This window comes from Lactuca saligna, chromosome 3 (assembly GCF_052625555.1).
Source record: "Lactuca saligna cultivar CGN05327 chromosome 3, ASM5262555v1, whole genome shotgun sequence".
Taxonomy (NCBI): Eukaryota; Viridiplantae; Streptophyta; class Magnoliopsida; order Asterales; family Asteraceae; genus Lactuca; species Lactuca saligna.
The window spans coordinates 30,231,228-30,251,517 of NC_136419.1; the positions used below are offsets into that span (position 1 = coordinate 30,231,228).

The following is a 20,290-nucleotide window of genomic DNA, read 5'->3' on the forward strand; positions in this document are numbered from 1 at the left end:
CCAATTCGAGGAAGGGTTAAGCACGGGAAAGGATACAGAGATAAAGGAAAGGAAGGAGGAAGCTGATCACCAATTCACCACTAAACCTAGAGCACGGACCATCATGGAATGTGAAGTTATTAAATTTAAAGAAAAGGAGGTTCAAGAGACGGTGAAAAAGAAGGGGGTGAAGAAGAAAAAGAGGAAAAGGGAAGCCCATGCAGCTGAAGATGAGGCAATGAAAAGAAAAAAAGATGAATTAAAAAGGGCTTACAAGAAAAAGATTCACGCTTACAAGACCAAGTACAAATCACAAAAAGTTAGGCGTGCGTTCCCGATGCTCGAAGATGACAAAACGTAGATGGGAAGGAGTCTAGCTCATGACTCCTCAAAAAGAAGCGCTTGGCGGGAGGCAACCCGTTATATAGAGTTTGCTTTCTTTTACTTTTTAGTTTTTTATTTATTTATTTTCCCTTCGTTTTTTGAATCTTAATCTTCCAAATCATCGTGCATGTCTGCTTGAGAGTGTGCATAGCCTAAGTGTGGGGTGAAATAATTCATAATAAACAGAAATTTTTTGAAAATTATACAATTTTTTAAGCGACTCGCCGAGTCTGACCACGACATTAAGAAGAAGGAGGTGTATGTACCAAATAGGATTGATTGGGAGTGGCTGCAAAGTGTTAGATATGAGGAAGAATTAGCTCCTTACCTTTTTAAGGAGTTCCAACATGAAGGCGAGACAATGGTCTGCGACGGGTGGAGCCGGGTCTTCCGTATACAAGAGCCGGTCTATTTAGAGCTTTGTTTGGAGTTTTTCTCCACTGTATCTTTTACCGGGGGAGTGAATTTGTATCACCCGACAAGCTTTATTTTTTGTCTTGGGGGCGAGTATCGTCAATGCTCGGTGGTGGACCTTGCCTGCCGACTAGGGATCTACGATCAGCCCTTGGTGTCAACAAACATCTTTCGGGCCTTTTTGGCAAACACTCATATGGTGTTCCCCGATGGAGTTACAAGCACGGGCTGGTGGAATACCATTGGAAATAAAGTTTACATCCCAAAGTCTGCACAAGAAGGGAGCATCCGATCCCCAACTCACCGCCTCATTCACCGCCTTATTTCATCCACCATCAACCAAAGGAAAGATGATGATAAGGTCTCCAACCTTGATGTCTTCTACTTATGGAGCATAATGGTGGGGGTAGGGGAAGTACAATCCTTGCTAAAGTGCCAAGTCTTGCCGCACTTATAGCAACCTGATCCCCCAACTCTACAAGCTCCCTCATGTGGCTTGCCACATTTCCCATATCGGCTCGTCGAAACCCTAGTCGTCTTCCCAGTCTCCGCCTACCTCTTTCGAAGGTGATCTATATCGATCTCCCTCTCTCCTGCCCTGGCTATTATATCGTCTAAAGTCGGGCATGCTGAATAATTGATATATTTCCGAATGTCAGCTCTCAACATATCATGGTACCAGGTTTTTTTTTCATCTCCTCATCATCCGCGTACTGGGGCACCAACAAGGCCCTCTCCTTGAACTTGGCAGTAACCTCTGCCACCGTCTCAGTAGTCTGTCTCATAACCAAAAACTCCCTGGCCAGCTACTGAATCTCCATAGCCGGTGCAAACTCCGCCTGAAACCTGTACACAAAATCCGACCATATCATGGACTCAATGGATGGGGCCCCTAACGTATCACTAAACGCCTCCCACCAATCTCTCGCTTGCTCCCTCAGACAACCAGCAACAAATCTGACCTTCGAACCCTCATGGTAGAAGCTCTTCATCTATGCATAATCAATGTCCGCGATCCAACGTCTCGCCACAATGGGATCTTTCACCCCATAGAAGTATGGTGCTCCGCATCCCCTGGAATCCTTGAAGGAGAGCATGCGAGTCCCTGATTGGCTAGGTGCCATGTCATTCCTGAATTTCCTAAGGCGATCATCTATCAGCTCATTGATACTCTCCTTGATCGAGCCGAAAATCACCAGGGTCACCTCAAGGATGCCTCTCGTAATCTTGAAAGCAATGAACTCACCCAATCCATCATCAACCGGCTTGGAACCCGTACCTAAACCTGACCCAGACCCTTAACCTCCTGCTCCATGACATGTCACCAGCATTTTGAAACAAAACACACAATCGTCAGGGTCATACATAGCATCGAGAGGTCTCACACTCTGCCACTCTTGGTTCCCCGTAGCTCCCTAAGAGTCAAGTATGGATCCTATGCTTTCAGTAGTATGAGCCCATACTACCTTCTACATCTATCCATACTTTCCCCTTGGCCTGTCTTGGTTTACCAAAGCCGCCTCCTATCCATGTATTGGTTGCCTCTTCTCGAGGTGCTCCAAGTCAATCTCCCACTCCCAGACTCTGTCTATCATATCCTCCAATGTATGAGAAGCTAAAAAGCTAAAAATCCCTGATATCTACTCTCATCATGTTGTGGCATCGATAATTTTTTTATCTCCTCGTTTGCGGCATATTATGGAACCATTAAAGCACTGGCCCGAAACTTGGTGGTGATCTCCATCACAATCTCAGTCGTCTGGTGCAGGTCTTGTAACTCCCTCACCAGCTATTACACCTTAATCGCTAGTGTAAACTCTGCTCAAAATTTGGTCACAAAATTAGGCCAGTTCATAGCCTCAATAGTTGGTGCTCCATAGCTAACCTCCTCCCACCAGTCGCGAGCTCGTTCCCTCAAACACCGTGCATCGAATCTAACCTTCGACCCCTTGGGGAAGAAGCTCACCATCTGGACACACTCCATGCTAGTTATCAATCACATGTTGGTAATGGGTCTTTCACCCCGAAGAACTCTGGTGCCTCACATCTTTGAAAGTCCTTGAACATGAGGGTGCATGCTCCAAACTGTCCAGAAAACATCTCATCTCGAAAGGTCTGGAAGTGCTCCGGCATCATCCCAATGATCCCTTCCTTTATCGTCCCTAACATCATATGGGTCGCATCAAGGATACCTCACGTAATATCTGACACGATGAACTCGCGTAAGCCCTCATCGATTGGTTCAACACTAGTGCCCAAACAGGAACCAGATCCTGAACCTCCCGCTCCAGCATGTGTCATCACCATACTAAAACACAACAAGTAAACAATCAAAATACATACGAAGAAACTCACACTCTAGAAGTTTCTCAAAATCATCAAGACTCTCCTTGACTTGGCTACAGATTATATGTTTTTAGTAGTACAGGCCCAATACTACCTTCCACGCCTATATGTACCTTCCTCAAGACTTATCACGAATCCTCTAAGTTACTTTCTTAATAACTCCCTGAAAAACCTGCTATACATCACACACGACAAGCTATTATATTTTCCTAGGCTCCCTTAGAATTCCTTCCCACCTCCCTGTCTCTGCTATCAGCTATAAAAGATTTTGGGTCTATATTGGTTGTGAGAATTCGAATTGGTAATTTTCTTTAACCGAAGAGTCTGTAAATAACGAAGGTCTACATGACTTCGTTATGTTAATGTATTTACTACGCATCAATTTGTTTTGTACTTTGATGTATAGTCCTAGTAGTATTGATTCTGGGAGTACCCTATAAATAGAATAGGTACTTAGAGGGTATATTAACTTTCGTATTAGCTTTTCACTTGTACTCAAACTCTTAGTGCTATTCTGGAATACATGTGGTGAAACTAGATCTTATTTAGATCGATGTGTTCTCACTCTGTTTTCTTAATTAGTTGACTTAATCACATTTTTAAACAATGTATGAAAAGATACAATCATTGACGTCCCCTAGCTAGCTCACAAATACAATCACATACTACAAATATTAAACAATCCTTCCACTGTGAGGTCTCACTCTATGAAAGTTGGACTCAAACAAGAGCTCGCAGTAGAGCTGAACCTAACACCCTAAGATTGTTTAATACTTATGGTATGCAACATATTGTATACGCTTAATAGCTAACAGACATCAATGGAAGTCTCCTAAACCATGAAGCAAGCATGATTCGAGCATTAATGACGAAAACTAGACACCGCATAATGAGACTGTCTTATCTCAGATACTCCTGAAGATCTCTAATCACTAGCATGCTTCCCTACCAGATCACATAATATGCATAAAGGCATCTATCCTAACCAAGCATTCTATCATGACATACCAAGCATATCCTTAGCCCTAATCTAGCATGCAATCCACATATAATCAAAACAAAAATAACAACATATATGCTATTTTAGGAAAACTTACTTGAGCTCGAATGATTGCATGCATCACACCCTTTTTCTTTTATTAAACATTTTGAAAAATCATTTATCTTTAAAATATTTTTACCAATTCCTTAGTTTGAGTCCAAACACACTCGATAGTGTGCCCAAATTCCTCAAACCAAGGCTCTGATACCAACTTATAACTTTCCAAAAATATTAAGTAAAAAATTTTCTTGAAGTCAACCTCAACAACCCTTCATTCATTCCAAATCCTAAATCACGTATATAAACATCTATAAAATAGTTATTAGAGTACAAATCAAATCATGAAATGTGGAACACCGGTAGATGTAATGCAATCCCGTCGAGCTCTTTTCCTTAGAACCAAATGTACCTGAACATATAAACATGCTTCGGGCCCAGCCTATGCATTCAGGCCCAACCCATAACATGCATAATCAGACCCAACCCATATAATCGGGCACAACCCATAACATACATAATCGTAATGATTATACATTTTATAGAACAATTAAAATCGTTAATTAAAATAATTGTTCTTCGTATGTGTTATGATATAATAAATAATGATCATATACACATTAAGTGGACAAGTATTAGGAGTACAGAATATTTGTAGAAAATCTTAATATAGAATTTATCATTAAATGATAAAATAAACATTAAAAATAAGATATTATTTAGGATAAATAATCTTAATAAAAGTTATAGTAGTCATTATCATGAGCACGTGGATATAAAGAACGATTAAATCTGACTCCATATGAGGAAGTTATGATTTATCTAAGTTTCGCGTTCAAACTGATACACCAAGGTGCGTCATAAAAAGTGAACCAAAGATAGGTTACTTTTTATCCAAAATGATGTAAATGAAAGTCAAAGTGCTCATCAATAGGTATGCATCAATATAAACAATGACAAAATCTGATTTCATATGAGTAAATTATAACTTTTCAAAATTTTGAGTGTCACACAGTACAATAGTTTGTGACACAAAAATCAAAATTAAAATTGGTTGATTGTTAGCCAAAACAATGTAAGCAAGAGTTGAATATCTTGTAAATATGAATTCATCGATATCAAGACAGTCAAGAACGGAACTCATATGTGAATGATATAAGCGAAACTTGGTCAATAAATTTCAGAACGCAGACGAAATCTGCTCAGATTTGTAAAGTTGAAATAGAATGAGAATTAGCCGATAGAGTCTAAATTAAAGTTTCAGTACTTGTCGATACAAAGTTGGGGATATAAAGACAGCCGAAAACGGAATTCGTTTGTAGAGATTATGAATTTCGTGTCGTTATTTATAGTCTAAGCCTCCTCGAACCATAACACGAAAAATAAAGTGAAAATTAGCCAAAGAGGTATAAAGAGAAGTTGTAGTACTCGGTGATAGCTACGTGTAGATATAAAAATCATCGAAAATAGAGTCCATATGTGAAAGTTGTGAATTTTAGAAAAAATAATTAATTCGGATTGTCGAGATCACAATATGTGGCATCACAGATGAGTAACATTTGGCACAATCTGGTTGAACCCTTTGCCCCCAAGCCAACCGCTTAGATTTTGACACGTGGCAGGATGCAATGGGCCCTATGATTCTTTTCCATAAATAGAAACGCTATCTACTTCATTTTGTGCTCAATTCTTTTCCTTTCTCTCCCAAACTCACCCGAGGTCCTAAGGCCCGATTCTAGTACTTCTTAGGTGTTAGTAGCGAAGTTCTTAGGTGTTAATAGCGAAGTTTTGGAGTGCAAGAGAACCCCGATAAATGGAGCTTTTGGTTTCAAAGTTCTGCCTGTGTAATGTCCAATTTTTGGTCAAATAACCTATAAATTAAGTTATCTTTACCATGTTTTAATTATAGCTTATATTTATGTTTATAATCATTATTATGAATTTTAAAAAATAAGATCCATTAGTAATAACACTTGTTATACCGACTGATCTACTTATGAAATGATAACAAGGCAAGAACATTAAGGTGTTTAAAATGAAATTTTCAAACAATATATCTTTATATGCTACGGTCGATATGATATTATCTGGTTGTTTCTTATCAACTATACGCCAATGTTCTTTTGGTATTAATGATAAATCAGATAAAAACTTTTAACGATGAAACTTCAAAAATACGAGCAAATACTAAGGCATCGTAACATTCGTATTTTGCTCATTTTAAAGGGAAATCTAAAGCGTCAGTCAAGAATATGACTTTCATGCGAGTCTTCCAACTATATTAGGTGTGTGCATAGTCATTTTCATATATATATATATATATATATATATATATATATATATATATATATATATATATACAGAGAGAGAGAGAGAGAGAGGTAAGCTCAATTGAGAAAATAAAAAAGGTTGAGAATGGGAGAATCATTATCAGCCAATCATTTAATTAGCATATTAGCATAAAATACACGGTGACAAATTTGTAAATATGAGATGACGATCTGGTGGTGTTTGACTAGAGATCAGATAAAAAAGATGGAGGCGAGTTAGAGAGAGGGATGAGTTGCTCATGAAACAGATCTGGCATGGATACGACTGAGATTTTAACGGTAACGGAACTACCAGAGAAAAAAAATGAGTTCAAGAGTTCTAGAACAAAATTGAGTAGATTAGCACTTGTAGGTTGCAATTATGATTAACAATGACAACACCGATAAGAGAAAAGATCTGAAGTGGATCCAACGACAACATGATGAAATAGTAGCAAAAAAAACCTTTGTGAAATATCACTAAATACTCAGATCAACATAACATCTGGCCAGATCCCGTGTGAAAGAAAATAGTGGCAGTTGTCGGTGTTGTTTTGTAGTCGTCGATGGTGGTAGTGGTCACCGACAAAGGTTGTGGTCGCCTTATTTTCAGAATTTGGAACCATCACAGAGAAGGGAGGTGGCGATAGTAGGGTAGCAATGAGGGAAAGACAAGATGGACGTTCAATTAACGTCAATGGCGGTGGTGACGGCGGCATCGACAATGGCAGCTCCAATAGCAGCGATATGTAATGTTGGTTGTGTGTTCTTGAAAGTTGGTAGAAAGGTTTAAGAGTATGAGAGTCTGTGAATTTATGACTTTGAGAGACAATGAGTATAAATCTAATTTTAAGTGTTATTGTTTGAATGGCAAAAATATCCTTAGTGAAATTGGTTATTAAATGGTTCTTAATTTTTCGGGTTCCTATTTGAACTTATATATATATATATATATATATATATATATATATATATATATATATATATATATATATATATATATATAGAGAGAGAGAGAGAGAGAGAGAGAGAGGTAAGTACAATTAAGAAAATAAAAAAGGTTGAGAATGGGAGAATCATTCTCAGCCAATCATTTAATTAGCATATTAGCATAAAATACACGGTGACAAATTTGTAAATATGATTTATTAACCTTCAATCACAGATACCATTTCTTCTGGATCGTTTATCTGTTCTTCATCAACACCATCTGTTATTCATTCATCTCGATTGTTCCTCTGTGTTCTTCATCAACATCATACGTTCTACTACTTATTCGCTATCAAAATCACATGTTCTTCATAAAAAAAGAAATCGACACTTCATAAAAACATCAATTCTTCATCAAAAATCTTCGTTTATTCATCAAAATGTTGTGATTTGTCATTAAAAACATTTATTTGTACTATTAAGTGTAACTCATGATTCAATCTTGTCCAGTTTCGTTGACATCAAGCAAAATCATTAAAATAATCCACATTTATCGATGTCACATCATTTAGTAATCACCGATCATCAAAACTTCATCAAAGGAACCTTCTCCAATATCAAACAACAGGTAGCAATCGAAAGTTCATCAACATAACCATATATTTGAAGTTTTTAAAAAAAATCGTTTTTCAAGTTTGAAAAACTTCGTTTTTTATACATTTTTTTTCACAAATTTTGATATAAACCTATTGATTATTAATCTGTTTTGATAGTATTTGATTTGTTTTGTAATTATTGGCTTCAATTGTGAATTTTTTTACCATGGTTATATAAGTTAATTTATTTGCACGCCAACAGTTCGATGAAATGCATAAACTAAATATATCACGTAATATTCACAAGTGAATATGCCTTTATACGAGAATCAATGTATATCTTTTAAAAACACAGAGTAACTATGTAATTGATATGTGAATAATATATTCACATGCGAATACATGTAATATTCACAAATGAATACAAGTAATATTCATAAATGAATACAGGTAATACGTCATTTTAAGGTCCTAAGTAAGTTTGTAATTCATATGTGAATAACATATAAGAATTATATCCGCATGTAAACGTATGTAATATTCACAAATGAATATATATATATATATATATATATATATATATATATATATATATATATATAATAATAATAATAATAATAATAATAATAATAATAATAATAATAATAATAATAATAATAATAATAATAATTAAATGTGAATATATATATATATATATATATATATATATATATATATATATATATATATGTATTATTCACAAATGAATAAAACTGTTAATAAAACCGAGGACTGCAAAATATATAAAATTAAAGATAAAAAAATATTTGATAAGAATATATATTTATTCACATAAAACTAATCTTTTTAGGTTAATAAAATAATTATATAAGCATATATATTTTTATTAATGTTATATTCATTTGTGAATAAATGATAACTTTTTTTCTCTTCAGAAAATTATAAATATAGAAAAACATCATTTTGAGGCCCTAAACCGTCCCGAATGGCCGAAAAACACCGTACGTCATGGCAAAGCTATGAGTTTTGTAAATCGCACCATTTTACATCAAATATGCGAATTTTGTCCAATTCCGAGACTAAACTTCATTACGGCAAATTGTTTTGATGATGTCACTAAATTTTCATTCCTACTAGTGATGACATCATCATTATTCATAGATGTTACTAACTTCAATCCCACTAGTAAAAACATCGTTATTGTAATCTGTTATTTTTATTTATGTGAATAAACTATACATGTTGACTTATTTATTTTGTGAATACAACCTTTATATATAAAAATAAATAATACACTTTAAGAATTGGTTTGTGCATAGTTTTTTTTTTGTATAATGTAACAATATTATTTTATATGTAAAATCAACATTATACTAAGATAAACAACATTGTATTGGTTAATGAATATCATTTGTATTTGAATTTAATACGATCAAAATGAAGAATATATTAAATTATATAACATTTACACGTGAATATAAAAATATATTGCCTTCGTCAATGATATATTTTCAATTACGTCAACCAATCGTCAACCACCGAGATATGAACCAACCATTGGTTGAAATGTTATTCTTTTATCGAGTTATAACGATGTCTGAAAAACATATGAATACACATAAAATATTAAAAATATACTTTTAGTTCATAATAATAGCGATTTATCACATTCTAATTATCACATGGTATATTCACATATGAAGGTATAATCATATGTGAATATTATATGATATATGTTGTTTATATTGTATATTTATATGTGATATTATATGATATATTCACAAATGAATATTACATAGTATGTTTACATATGAATATTATATGATAGATTCACATGTGAATATTATATGGTATATTTACTTGTGAATAGTACACATTCTAGTCACATCTAAATATTGCATGGTATATATTCATTCATGAATATTACACAATATATTCACATATAAATAATATATAATATATACACTTGTGAATATGATACATGATATTCATATTTAAATGTTAAACGATGCATTCAGTTGTGAATATTACATAATATTTTCACTTGTAAGTATTAGATGCTATATTCACTTATGAATATTAGATGATATATTCATATGTGATTATTACACAGTTTATTCACATATGAATATTACACAGGATATTAACATATGCATATTACAAGATATATTCACAAATATATATAATTTTTGTATGTTATTCACATATGAATAACATATAAAATTGTATATTTGTTTTGTGTTTTAATAATCATATACTGATTAAGGTGCGGAAACATATTCATATGTGAATATAACATGGTAATTTAGTTTATACATTTCATCAAACAGTTAGAGTGCATACAAGTAAGCTTTCTTAAAAATGCTCAAAACATGATACTTTGACTATTTAAAACTTACAAACTAGTAGATTGATAGAGAATTATATGAAATTTTTCAAAAATAAATGATTTGATGTTTTTCTAACCTTAATTTCGAAGTTTGGTTTGATGATCGATGTTGAATGAATGATATGAAGTGAAACTGCTGTTAATTATCGATGATATTGATCTGATGATACTGGGAGTAAAATTAATCGTAGATGTTGAAGATTTTATCGTATTCAAGCATAGTTGAAGGAACCGAAAACAATTTTTTTTTGGTCTCACTACAAGAAAAAAGGCCTTTTACGACGCGCAAAATACGACGCTCATTGATCTATGTTACGCAAAGGAGAGTGACATTAGAAAAATGTCATCTCTTCAAAAAATTTAAGGATAGAAGATACGCATTATTGCGCGCCCTTAAATCAGTGTCTAAAAAAAACACGAAGGGCACCTATAATAAAATGTGCGTCGTCTAAGGATGTCGCTTTATAATTTTTAATGGAACGCGCGTTCCATCCTTTAACAGTAGGGGGAAATGAAATTCTGAAAAAATTAAAAATCCCGCCTTCCTTTTTTTTCTCCTTTCCCTCTTGCCCTGGACGCTCCTTCCTTCCCCCTCCCGACATTGACTGCTGCTTACTTCTTCCCTCACTTCTACCTACTGGAACCACCATATCTCCCACTCGATGTTGAAATTGTTAGAAAAAGCCCTAATTATACTCTCAAGTCTAAATACAGAAAAAATAGAAGATGGTGAAGAAGTAGCAGTAGAAAAAGCCCTAATCGGAGGTGGTCCTGTTCTTCATTGTTTCTTCGATGTTGAAATTGTTAGAAAAAGCCCTAATCGGAGGTGGTCCTGTTCTTCCTCCCACCACGATTCCCAGCTTTTGTTCGCCGGAACACCGATTCCACCGTGGTTTCTGATCCACGCTGACCAGTCGTCCCAGTCTTCAACGATTTTCTGCCATTCAAATCCGGATGGGTTGAAAAGAAAAGGGGCGAACAGCCACGACACGACTAGGAACCACATTGAGATGGTTAGGTGGCTCTGTATTTGGCGCCGCCGTGGAGAATTGTGCGACCGAAATAGTGAAGTTTGGTGCCAAGAGAGAAGGTGAAGAAGACAGCGGAGAGCTGGAGGTTCATGATTATTAGACACACACACACACACATAATTGAATTCCATTTCTAGGGCAATAGCAGGCAACATCGACACACTCTAAGATTGCAACCTTCTCACCGTCCGTCTGTTTGGTATGTCTCCTCCCAACGTTGATGGTGGTGTTGCCGTCTCAACTACTCATCTCCTCCACCACCGCCTTCCATTCCATCTTTGTTTGCTCCCAATTCCATCTTCGTTTGCTACGTGTCCATCATAAATGATTTTTCTTTTTGTTTTTTTTTTCTGGCAGAGGGACGTCAACTCAAGAAGGGGCGTCAAAATTTTGAAATTGGAGATGGAAAATTTCTGCTTTCGTCTACGTCTTCTATGTTCCATTGTCGGATCTAACCACCTCTGTATCCTCAACGATCGCCTGCAATATGGTTGATTTTGTTGATGGTTTGAAGGTTTAGGTTCAATCGATTGTCCTACTCCATCCATGTCACTTTCTTGGCGGATTCAGTTAGATTCCCTTGACCTTCGAATTTCTGGACCTGTAGATCGATAGGTGCGATGGTTGTTAACACTTGCCATTGTTGAAAGGTTCTATGTCTTTAATGGTCCGGCCTCATACCCGGTCCTCATCTATTACTCTACCCCTGTATAATCACTAAATCATCATATTCTTTCAATTTTCTCCAATTAAATTCATTAGTATTGTTCTGTTCCATTTCCAAATACCGTTGATACGGTAAAAATCCATGAGGATTTGGAGATAATACTGACATGTTTGTTGTTTTGGCCGCCGCCCACCAGGTGTTTGATTAAATGCCTAGATGACTTATTCTATTATGTTATCATGGTTTTATCTGTATTTTATCATCGCTTCATTTTGTTTTCTTAATAAATTACTTTTACCTATTTCAGAAAAGTCAACCTAGGATGGGCTTCATGGTAAATTAAGAATATTTGAGGGACCACAGAAGGTTGACGCCTCAACAGGTCTCGCCCATTTTCATTACTCTTTGATTTTAGAATACTTTTGATAAGGTTTGTTCAATTTAATGACCCCATCTGCATCTAGCTTAATTTATGAGATTAATTGTATGATTTAGGAACCCCATTAGTGTGCGAGGAGTACTCCTTATTGTAAGCAACTATGTTTGGATTTCGAGTTCATAAGCTTAAGTCTTCATTTTTCCTAATTAAGGGTCTCTCTACTATGTCTATGTGAGGGGTATTCCCTCATCATCTGATTTATGCTTCAGTTAGTATTTTTGTTTTGACATATATGATAATTCTAGACTTTCACCCACATATGTTGATCTGATTTTTTATTTTAAACACCTCTACTTTAAGTTAATTGCATATTTTAATGTTCTGGGTCCGATTACCTTGGTTTTAAAAACCAGAACATTGACTGTAATCCTGCTTTTATTGTTCTGGGTGACACCTTATGATGTAAAGGATCAAGTTGATTTAGATGTGAAGGAAAACGTTGATTCTTATGTGTTTTGAATAAGTTTCAGATGGGAATGGAATGGTAATGTGAAGGTGGAGGTGAAAGTGGTTGGCCATGCAATGTTTGATACTTCTAAAGTAGAGAATATCATGTATGATTAAATTTTTATATTTGTTTTTCTTGATTAATATTTGTATCTTTGTTATGTACTATTTAGTATGATGGAATCAGAAAACAAATGGAATGGGAATGAAAGAAATTAGTTTTTAGTATATTAAGTTTTCTAATTTTCTAAAGAATAGTTTCTTATTTAGAATTATTTGTATTTTTCTTTTAGGGTTTTCATTTTAGAATCATCAAATTCTACCAAAAGGAAGAGACAGCTTCTTAAGCAATATGAATTTCATTCCCCTAATCAACAATATTTAGCCCGTTAATGGTACTTAATCATCTATCAGGTAGAAGCTTTCAAGATTCAAGTTTTTGATGATTATGTAGTAATTGTAGCATAAGTAACAGTTGTTGAATATCCTTTCTTTCCGAGTATCTTGCTGTACTTTTGTTTTAATATATGCATACCAACTTTGTATCTGTATCTAAGATAACATTTCTGTTTGGTAAGATAATATAATAATTAATAATTTATTTTGTAAATTTTTCAGGTCAACTTTTTCAGAACTTTTATGCATTAAATGACCGCTTTCTATGCCGATTTTCCTGGTATGAATTACAATGGAATCGGAGTTCTCTATTCCATTTCATTGTATGTTTTGTTTCTACAAAAAATGGAATTCAATTATGTTATGTTCTTTTGGATATAAGTTTGTAACACATGGGATTTATGATTGCAGCAAACAATCTTTCTTTTCTTTCCAGACATGATTAAAGGCATGTTTTTGGCTGTAGTTATTGGACCACCTGTTGTGGTTGCCATCATTTTAATAGTACAGGTATTATTCTATCTCTGAGAAATTTCATTTGCCATGTCATCAAAAGTTGCCAGATGGACTATTATCTTTCATGTTTGAGTTGGTTCTCAACTTGTAGAAGAATAACATAAAATATTTTGGCATCTGAGTGTAAAAAATAATATTTGAACTCATAAGTTCCATAATAATACTTTATTGTGTTACATGTACTTTATTACTTACTCATAATATATAATTCAATCTGATTATTGATTATGTTTGGTGAGATCATGTTCTCTGTTCTTGATGCTGCATCTGATAGGGAACCAAAAGTGAGGACTTTTTCCCCCCCGACACTTCAAATAACAAGGTAAGGAGAGCATTCTAAACATTCTGGAAACTTTAAAAGAAGAGGGAAATAGGGTCTTGTTCAATGCTTTAGCTGTGTTTGCTTTAAGGGAGATCAACTTATCAAAAGTAAGTTACTGTTTCACCCTTTTATTTAATATTTTTGTGATTGAATGAAAGTCTTAATGAAAGTAATTGACAACCCTTTCTTTGTAAATGATGTTGTGATTGTGGGAGAGGTGTTGTGTTTTTCTCTGTTGCTAGGTAACCTTCTCAACAACAACATTCTACTTAAGCAGGTGAGTAATCAAGATTAAGGGAGACTTGTAATCATGTTTGACATTCCTTTCCAGTAAGAAATAGAGTTGTATGATTATTTGTTAGTTTTATAGGAATGTATAACCCATGTTAGCAATGTATTATTTTTGTTTAACATTTGAATGATTCTTTGTATGACATTACAATTTGTGTAATTTATTTTATTTTTTGAGTATGAAATTTTATTTTATATTATGCAATGGATTGTATTTTTTGTATATGGTATTTTATTTCTATTATGAGAAATTAAATGAAAATTTAATTTAAAAATTAATAAATATATAAATTTATTTTTTTTAAACATTTAAATTTACGATACGCAAAAATGTGTGTCATCTTCATTTATGACATGACCTTTCTTGACAGGGGCTTTCTTGATACGCATTGCGTGTCATTAACACGCGCGTCGTAAGGTTACGACACGCGAATGCGTGTTATCTTCCTTTATGACAGGGCCTTCCTTGATACGCATTGCGTGTCGTAAACGCGCGTCGTAATTGCGCGTCGTAAATGAGTGTCGTAAATGCGTGTCGTCTATAGACGACGCGCAAAAGCGCGTCGTCTCTCTTTATGACAGGGCCTTCCTTGACACGCATTTGCGCGTCGTCTGAGCCTTTTACGACGCGCAATGAGCGTCGTAAAAGGCCTTTTTTCTTGTAGTGTCTACTGTTGAATGATGTTGATGAACATGTTTTAGACGAAGATGGATGATTGATTAACACTACATGATGTTGATTGATGATTTAATTGAAGAAATATGGATGATCATTGAACGTTGGAGAAGAAATTTAGATGATGAACGATCGAGTAGTAATAAATTTGAATTGTTATTAAATTATCCACAATTACATATCTGTGATTGAAGGATATCATATCATATTTACAAGTTTGCCACCGTGTATTTTAAGTTAAAATGTTAATTAAATGATTGGTTGAGAATGATTCTCCCCTTCTCAACATTTTTTTTCTCAATTGAACCCTCCTCTCTCTCTCTCTCTCTCTCTATATATATATATATATATATATATATATATATATATATATATATATATATATACTATCTTATAAAAGAAATCTCACTATTTTTAAAAATAGATTGAATATAATAATATTATTTTTTTAAGACGTTCAAGTCATTAAGCTAGTAGTACAAGTAATCATCAATAAAATAATATTAAATTTTAACCTGTGTTTTGAATCTTTATATTTCTCAACAAATTCTATCTCCTTCCTTGAATTTCGGATAATTCAAAATTTGAAACCATCAGAAAATACATGTTGATTCAAATATCCTTTTTGCAGATGACTCTTTTTTTAATAGGTTTTTATTTTAATCCTTACTTGTAATTGATTTCATCATTTTTAACTTTTTGTATTTTTATCTTATAAATATATTGGGTGAAGTCTTTATTATATCAGGTTTGTTCCTAAAAAGGTTTTTACTATGTTTCTTTAATGTGTTGGCTTTGCAGGTTTAAAGAACTCAACCAAGTTTGTATATTTTTCATCTTGTTTAGTCTAAAAATGAAACATTTTTCATCATTGGTCGTTATAATATCAAGTTTCATCACACGGACTTCCTGATTACGGTGATTATTGTCTTTATTATAAGGTTCTATATAGATTTTGTTCAATATTTTAAGGTTTCGAGAACTTAAAGCAATATGATTCCTTGAATTACATACCATCTTTGAAAATGTTTTAATTTGTGACCAAACTTGGTTTAAAATCACAATGAACAAGTTGACACCTGAGCATTTTGGTCTTCTCAAAGACCTATTTATCGACTTTTGAATCACAACACCTGATATTCTAAAGGTTTATTTTTATAAACTATTATTTATATATTTTAGCATTTTACATAGTAGGACATTAAATTAATAAAGGGATTAAGGAAAACGAAAAAAAAAGGACGATAAACAGTACAAGTGGTTTGGGTATGTATAAATGGAAATAATAACCATTTAGGGGGTGTTTGGCAAAACAACTTATTGTTTATTAGTTTATTAGCTTATAAGTTAATAAGTAAGTGTAGGGTAATTTATGAAAAAATGAAGTATTAGAGGTTCCCCACCGGAATAAGTTATTTTAATCCAAACACTTTTTTAACTTATAGTGATGTGGAACCTAATAAGATGTTTTAAAAAAGCTTAGCCAAACACCTCGTTAATATGATATGGTAATGCTCTTAAAAAATAGATATCATTTAATATTCATTTCTCGAAGTGAACGTAAAATGGTTTTAACTCTAAAGAGATCAAATTATTCGCCGTTCGCCGCTTTGCGCGGGTAGACGGATATATATATATATATATATATATATATATATATATATATATATATATATATATATATATATATATATATATATATATATATATATATATATAAAATAGGAAAGTGGTATTTGAGTTTTAGGTTTGATGAAAGCCTCCATTGAATAAATTGAAGGAGACCAGTAGCCGTGTGTGAGTATTTATATGCACCTCTTTGTGCTACTGAAATCGAAGGAGATCCAGATGTTTCATATAATTTTGATGCACCTATCTTCACCGATAGTATCCCCAACCTAGTATAAGCATATCCAGGTTCTCAACCTTCTAAATTTAATTTTACTCCAGAAAATTTAGTAATTGAAAGTGGATCATCGAAGAAGACATGGATAGTGGACGTTCCATGTGGGAGCAGAAGCCTGAGCATGAGGGTGATGAGATCATCTACAGGGAAGAAGTAGATCGTGACCATGAAAGTCAAAGTAGTAGCTATAGGCACGAGTGGTCCACTACCTCTAACCTTCATCCTCATCATCAGATCGTAGGTGCAACTGTTGCGGATGATGTTTACGGTGATTTCATCCCCAATTACTCAGCTCTACCTCCTCCGTCAACGATGGTAACACCTCACTTACAAAATCAACAACCTATTCAACCAGGTACTTTACTTCTTCAGTATATCTATTCATTTCGTCTCATCATCAACAACCAATAAACAACACTGATACTTAATTTATTTGTTTTCAAGCTTAGTAATTCTACGCTATATACAACGTTGTTCTTTTTATTTTCCCTAAAGCAGCGTTCAAATGTTCTATACCTCTATATCTCACTAAACCCTAAAAGCATCCGCCGCATTACTTTTCTCTTATGTATGCTCGTGACTTTGCATACTCTAATACACAAGCACACAGAGAGAAGAAGTCACGGTTTTAGACTCAGATTCAGAAATGAAAGATAATGCAAGTGTTTAATTTGCTTGGTAGATTTTGTTTCTATAATTAGTTTCATGTGAACGCATACATTCAAGGTCTTATCCACTTGGGTGTAAGCTGCAAGCTGCTTGTAGTCAGGTTCAATGAACTAGCTACCTACCTCAAGTTTTACTTTACGTGTAGAACTCGCCTTCTTCCTCTCTCACATGCTCGCATATTTATCACAAGACCCTTTCATGACATAAATATTCGTTGCAATCACTTTCACTTAGATTTATCAAGATTCAAAAACAACTTAATTACTTAATCGTGCTCTTTTCTTTTTCTCTTTTGCTTTACGATGTTACTTTTAGGCAAATTTGTTGTATCACTTAACATGATCAAAATGCTTATAAATCAAAACACATTTCATCAAAATTCGAACTTTGATTCTTTTTCATCAATGACTATTGTGAGTGTGTGTGTGTGTGTGTGAGAGAGAGAGAGAGAGAGAGAGAGAGAGAGAGAGAGAGAGAGAGAGAGAGATGTGGTGTTGATGACTTGATGCCACATGGGGTTTTAGAATGGGAACATTTTCGTTTGAATTACAATCGATATACATCTCACCTACCCAATATTCTTAAATTTAGAACCATCAGTCTATCATTTTCCTTATTTAGTCATTTTCTATCTATTTGACAACCTCACTTTCCAATCTCTCCCTCTTGCTTTTTCTTTGTTTATTTATGAGTAGATGAATACAAAAGTGGATTAGATATGCCACTTATAGCTCTAAACAAGAAAAATAGTTAACCTATAACTTTTAAAGATCTATTAATTTATTAGTATCATTATCGGTAAATCTTCACAAAAACTTTTTTAAGTATCTAGTTTGGAATTAAAAAAAAAAAAAAATCATGAACATATTAATTTGAAATTCATTCCTATACTTGTTATCAATCAAGTTTCATGGAGGTCGACGAGCATAATCTGGCTTAGACATGCATACATATTTTTCGTAAGAACAGTTATGATATACATCTTATATGCGTTTTACGTATTTACCATCCACCTATATATTCATGTTATCCATTAAATGGAATCAATTATTGCTGATTTTTCTTGTGCCAGATTGTCATTAAAAGCAATGCAATTTCTTTGTTTTTTTCTCATTAAAAAATTATATATACTTGATAGTGATGCCTATAAAAGACATACATTCTTTTATACAATTTATTGTTTCCCGTTAATTGTACAACGACATCTTAAGCATAGGAAATCGAAAGTTTCCTATTTCCTGCAGATCTTTTTATTAAAAAAAATAAAATAATAACACGTCAACATAAATAGACATCTTTTATTCGGTGATGTACATATATATCATTCTTAGCACTTAGATATAACTAATGAAACTTTTGTTATGGTTCTTCATGCATGCATGGTATGAAATTAACTTAATAAACTAATTAAGACTACTAATGTTTTATTATTTATTGTGTTCTAATTAATTGCTTGAAGAAACAACAGTGAGAAGACATTACAGAGGAGTAAGACAAAGACCATGGGGAAAATGGGCAGCAGAGATACGAGATCCCAACAAAGGCGCACGTGTTTGGTTAGGTACTTTCGAAACTGCTGAGGGTGCAGCTCTTGCTTACGATCAAGCTGCACTCAAGTTCAAAGGCTCCAAGGCCAAACTCAATTTCCCTGAGCGTTTTCAAGGCCGTTCTGAGCTGCGTTTTCTAACAAGCACCACCACCAGCTCCACCGCTGCTGCCGCCCCAGCTCCTGCAATCTCACCGGGATCTCAACCACAGGCCCCTATTAATCATACCATAGCCACCAGCTATCCCGACTTTCTTCAATACGCTCAGCTTCTTTCCAGCAATGATGCCCAACTGCCTTACTTCGCATCAACTCTTTATCATCAAAACAATATTAATGCTACAGACTATGCTTCCCACCAATCTTCTTCTTCAGCATCGATGGTTGGATCATCAACAATGTCATTCCAGCCAAACTATAGTGAGAATCCAAGTTTGTTTTCGGATTCAGGATCCGACCCGTGGACGAGAGGTGCCTTTGATGATAGCAATAGGAAATGAGCAGCTATATAAGTGTTTTTGTGGTGATTAGTTAATTAATGAAATCTGAGATTTTGACTTGGCTTTTTTTTTTTTTTTTTTTTTTTACGAGCAATTATGCAAGCTCCATCATGGTCCATATAGACATGAGTAAAAAATCAATATTATTATTTTCTTTCTACTGCTCTAATTTGTATGATATCATTAAATAATTATATTTGCTAAATGCACATATTTAGTATTTACTTTTTCTGATACCTTGATGTTGATACCTTTGGTCTTTAGTTCATATGGTTTACACAAAACGTAGTTTCGAAATAAACCAAAAAAAGTTTTTTTTTTCCTCTCTAATTTGGCTATGACTCATTCATGTGAATGCCACATGTATAGTCGTGTCAACGATTACTTTTTAATGTATAACACATAAATTAACCGTTCATAGTTTTATTAAGGGCAAATGTATTCTATTATTATTCTATTATTAACTACTTCTAAATTCATATATCCTTGGACTTGAAT

General features: G+C 33.9%; 1 protein-coding gene across 2 annotated transcripts; it reads left to right on the top strand.

The window, feature by feature from the left end:
- Nucleotides 1-16,908: 16,908 nt before the first annotated feature.
- On the top strand, nt 16,909-19,961 carry LOC145034958 (uncharacterized). Of its 2 annotated transcripts, none has more exons than XM_078983534.1 (2): nt 16,909-17,432; nt 19,206-19,961. In XM_078983534.1, the coding sequence occupies exons 1-2, from the start codon at nt 17,159-17,161 to the stop codon at nt 19,790-19,792; spliced, it is 861 nt and encodes a 286-aa protein (XP_078839660.1). In that variant the 5' UTR covers nt 16,909-17,158; the 3' UTR covers nt 19,793-19,961. The 2 variants fall into 2 exon arrangements, with proteins under 2 accessions (XP_078839660.1, XP_078839661.1); XM_078983535.1 differs by having other exon boundaries at nt 19,215-19,961.
- Nucleotides 19,962-20,290: the final 329 nt, after the last annotated feature.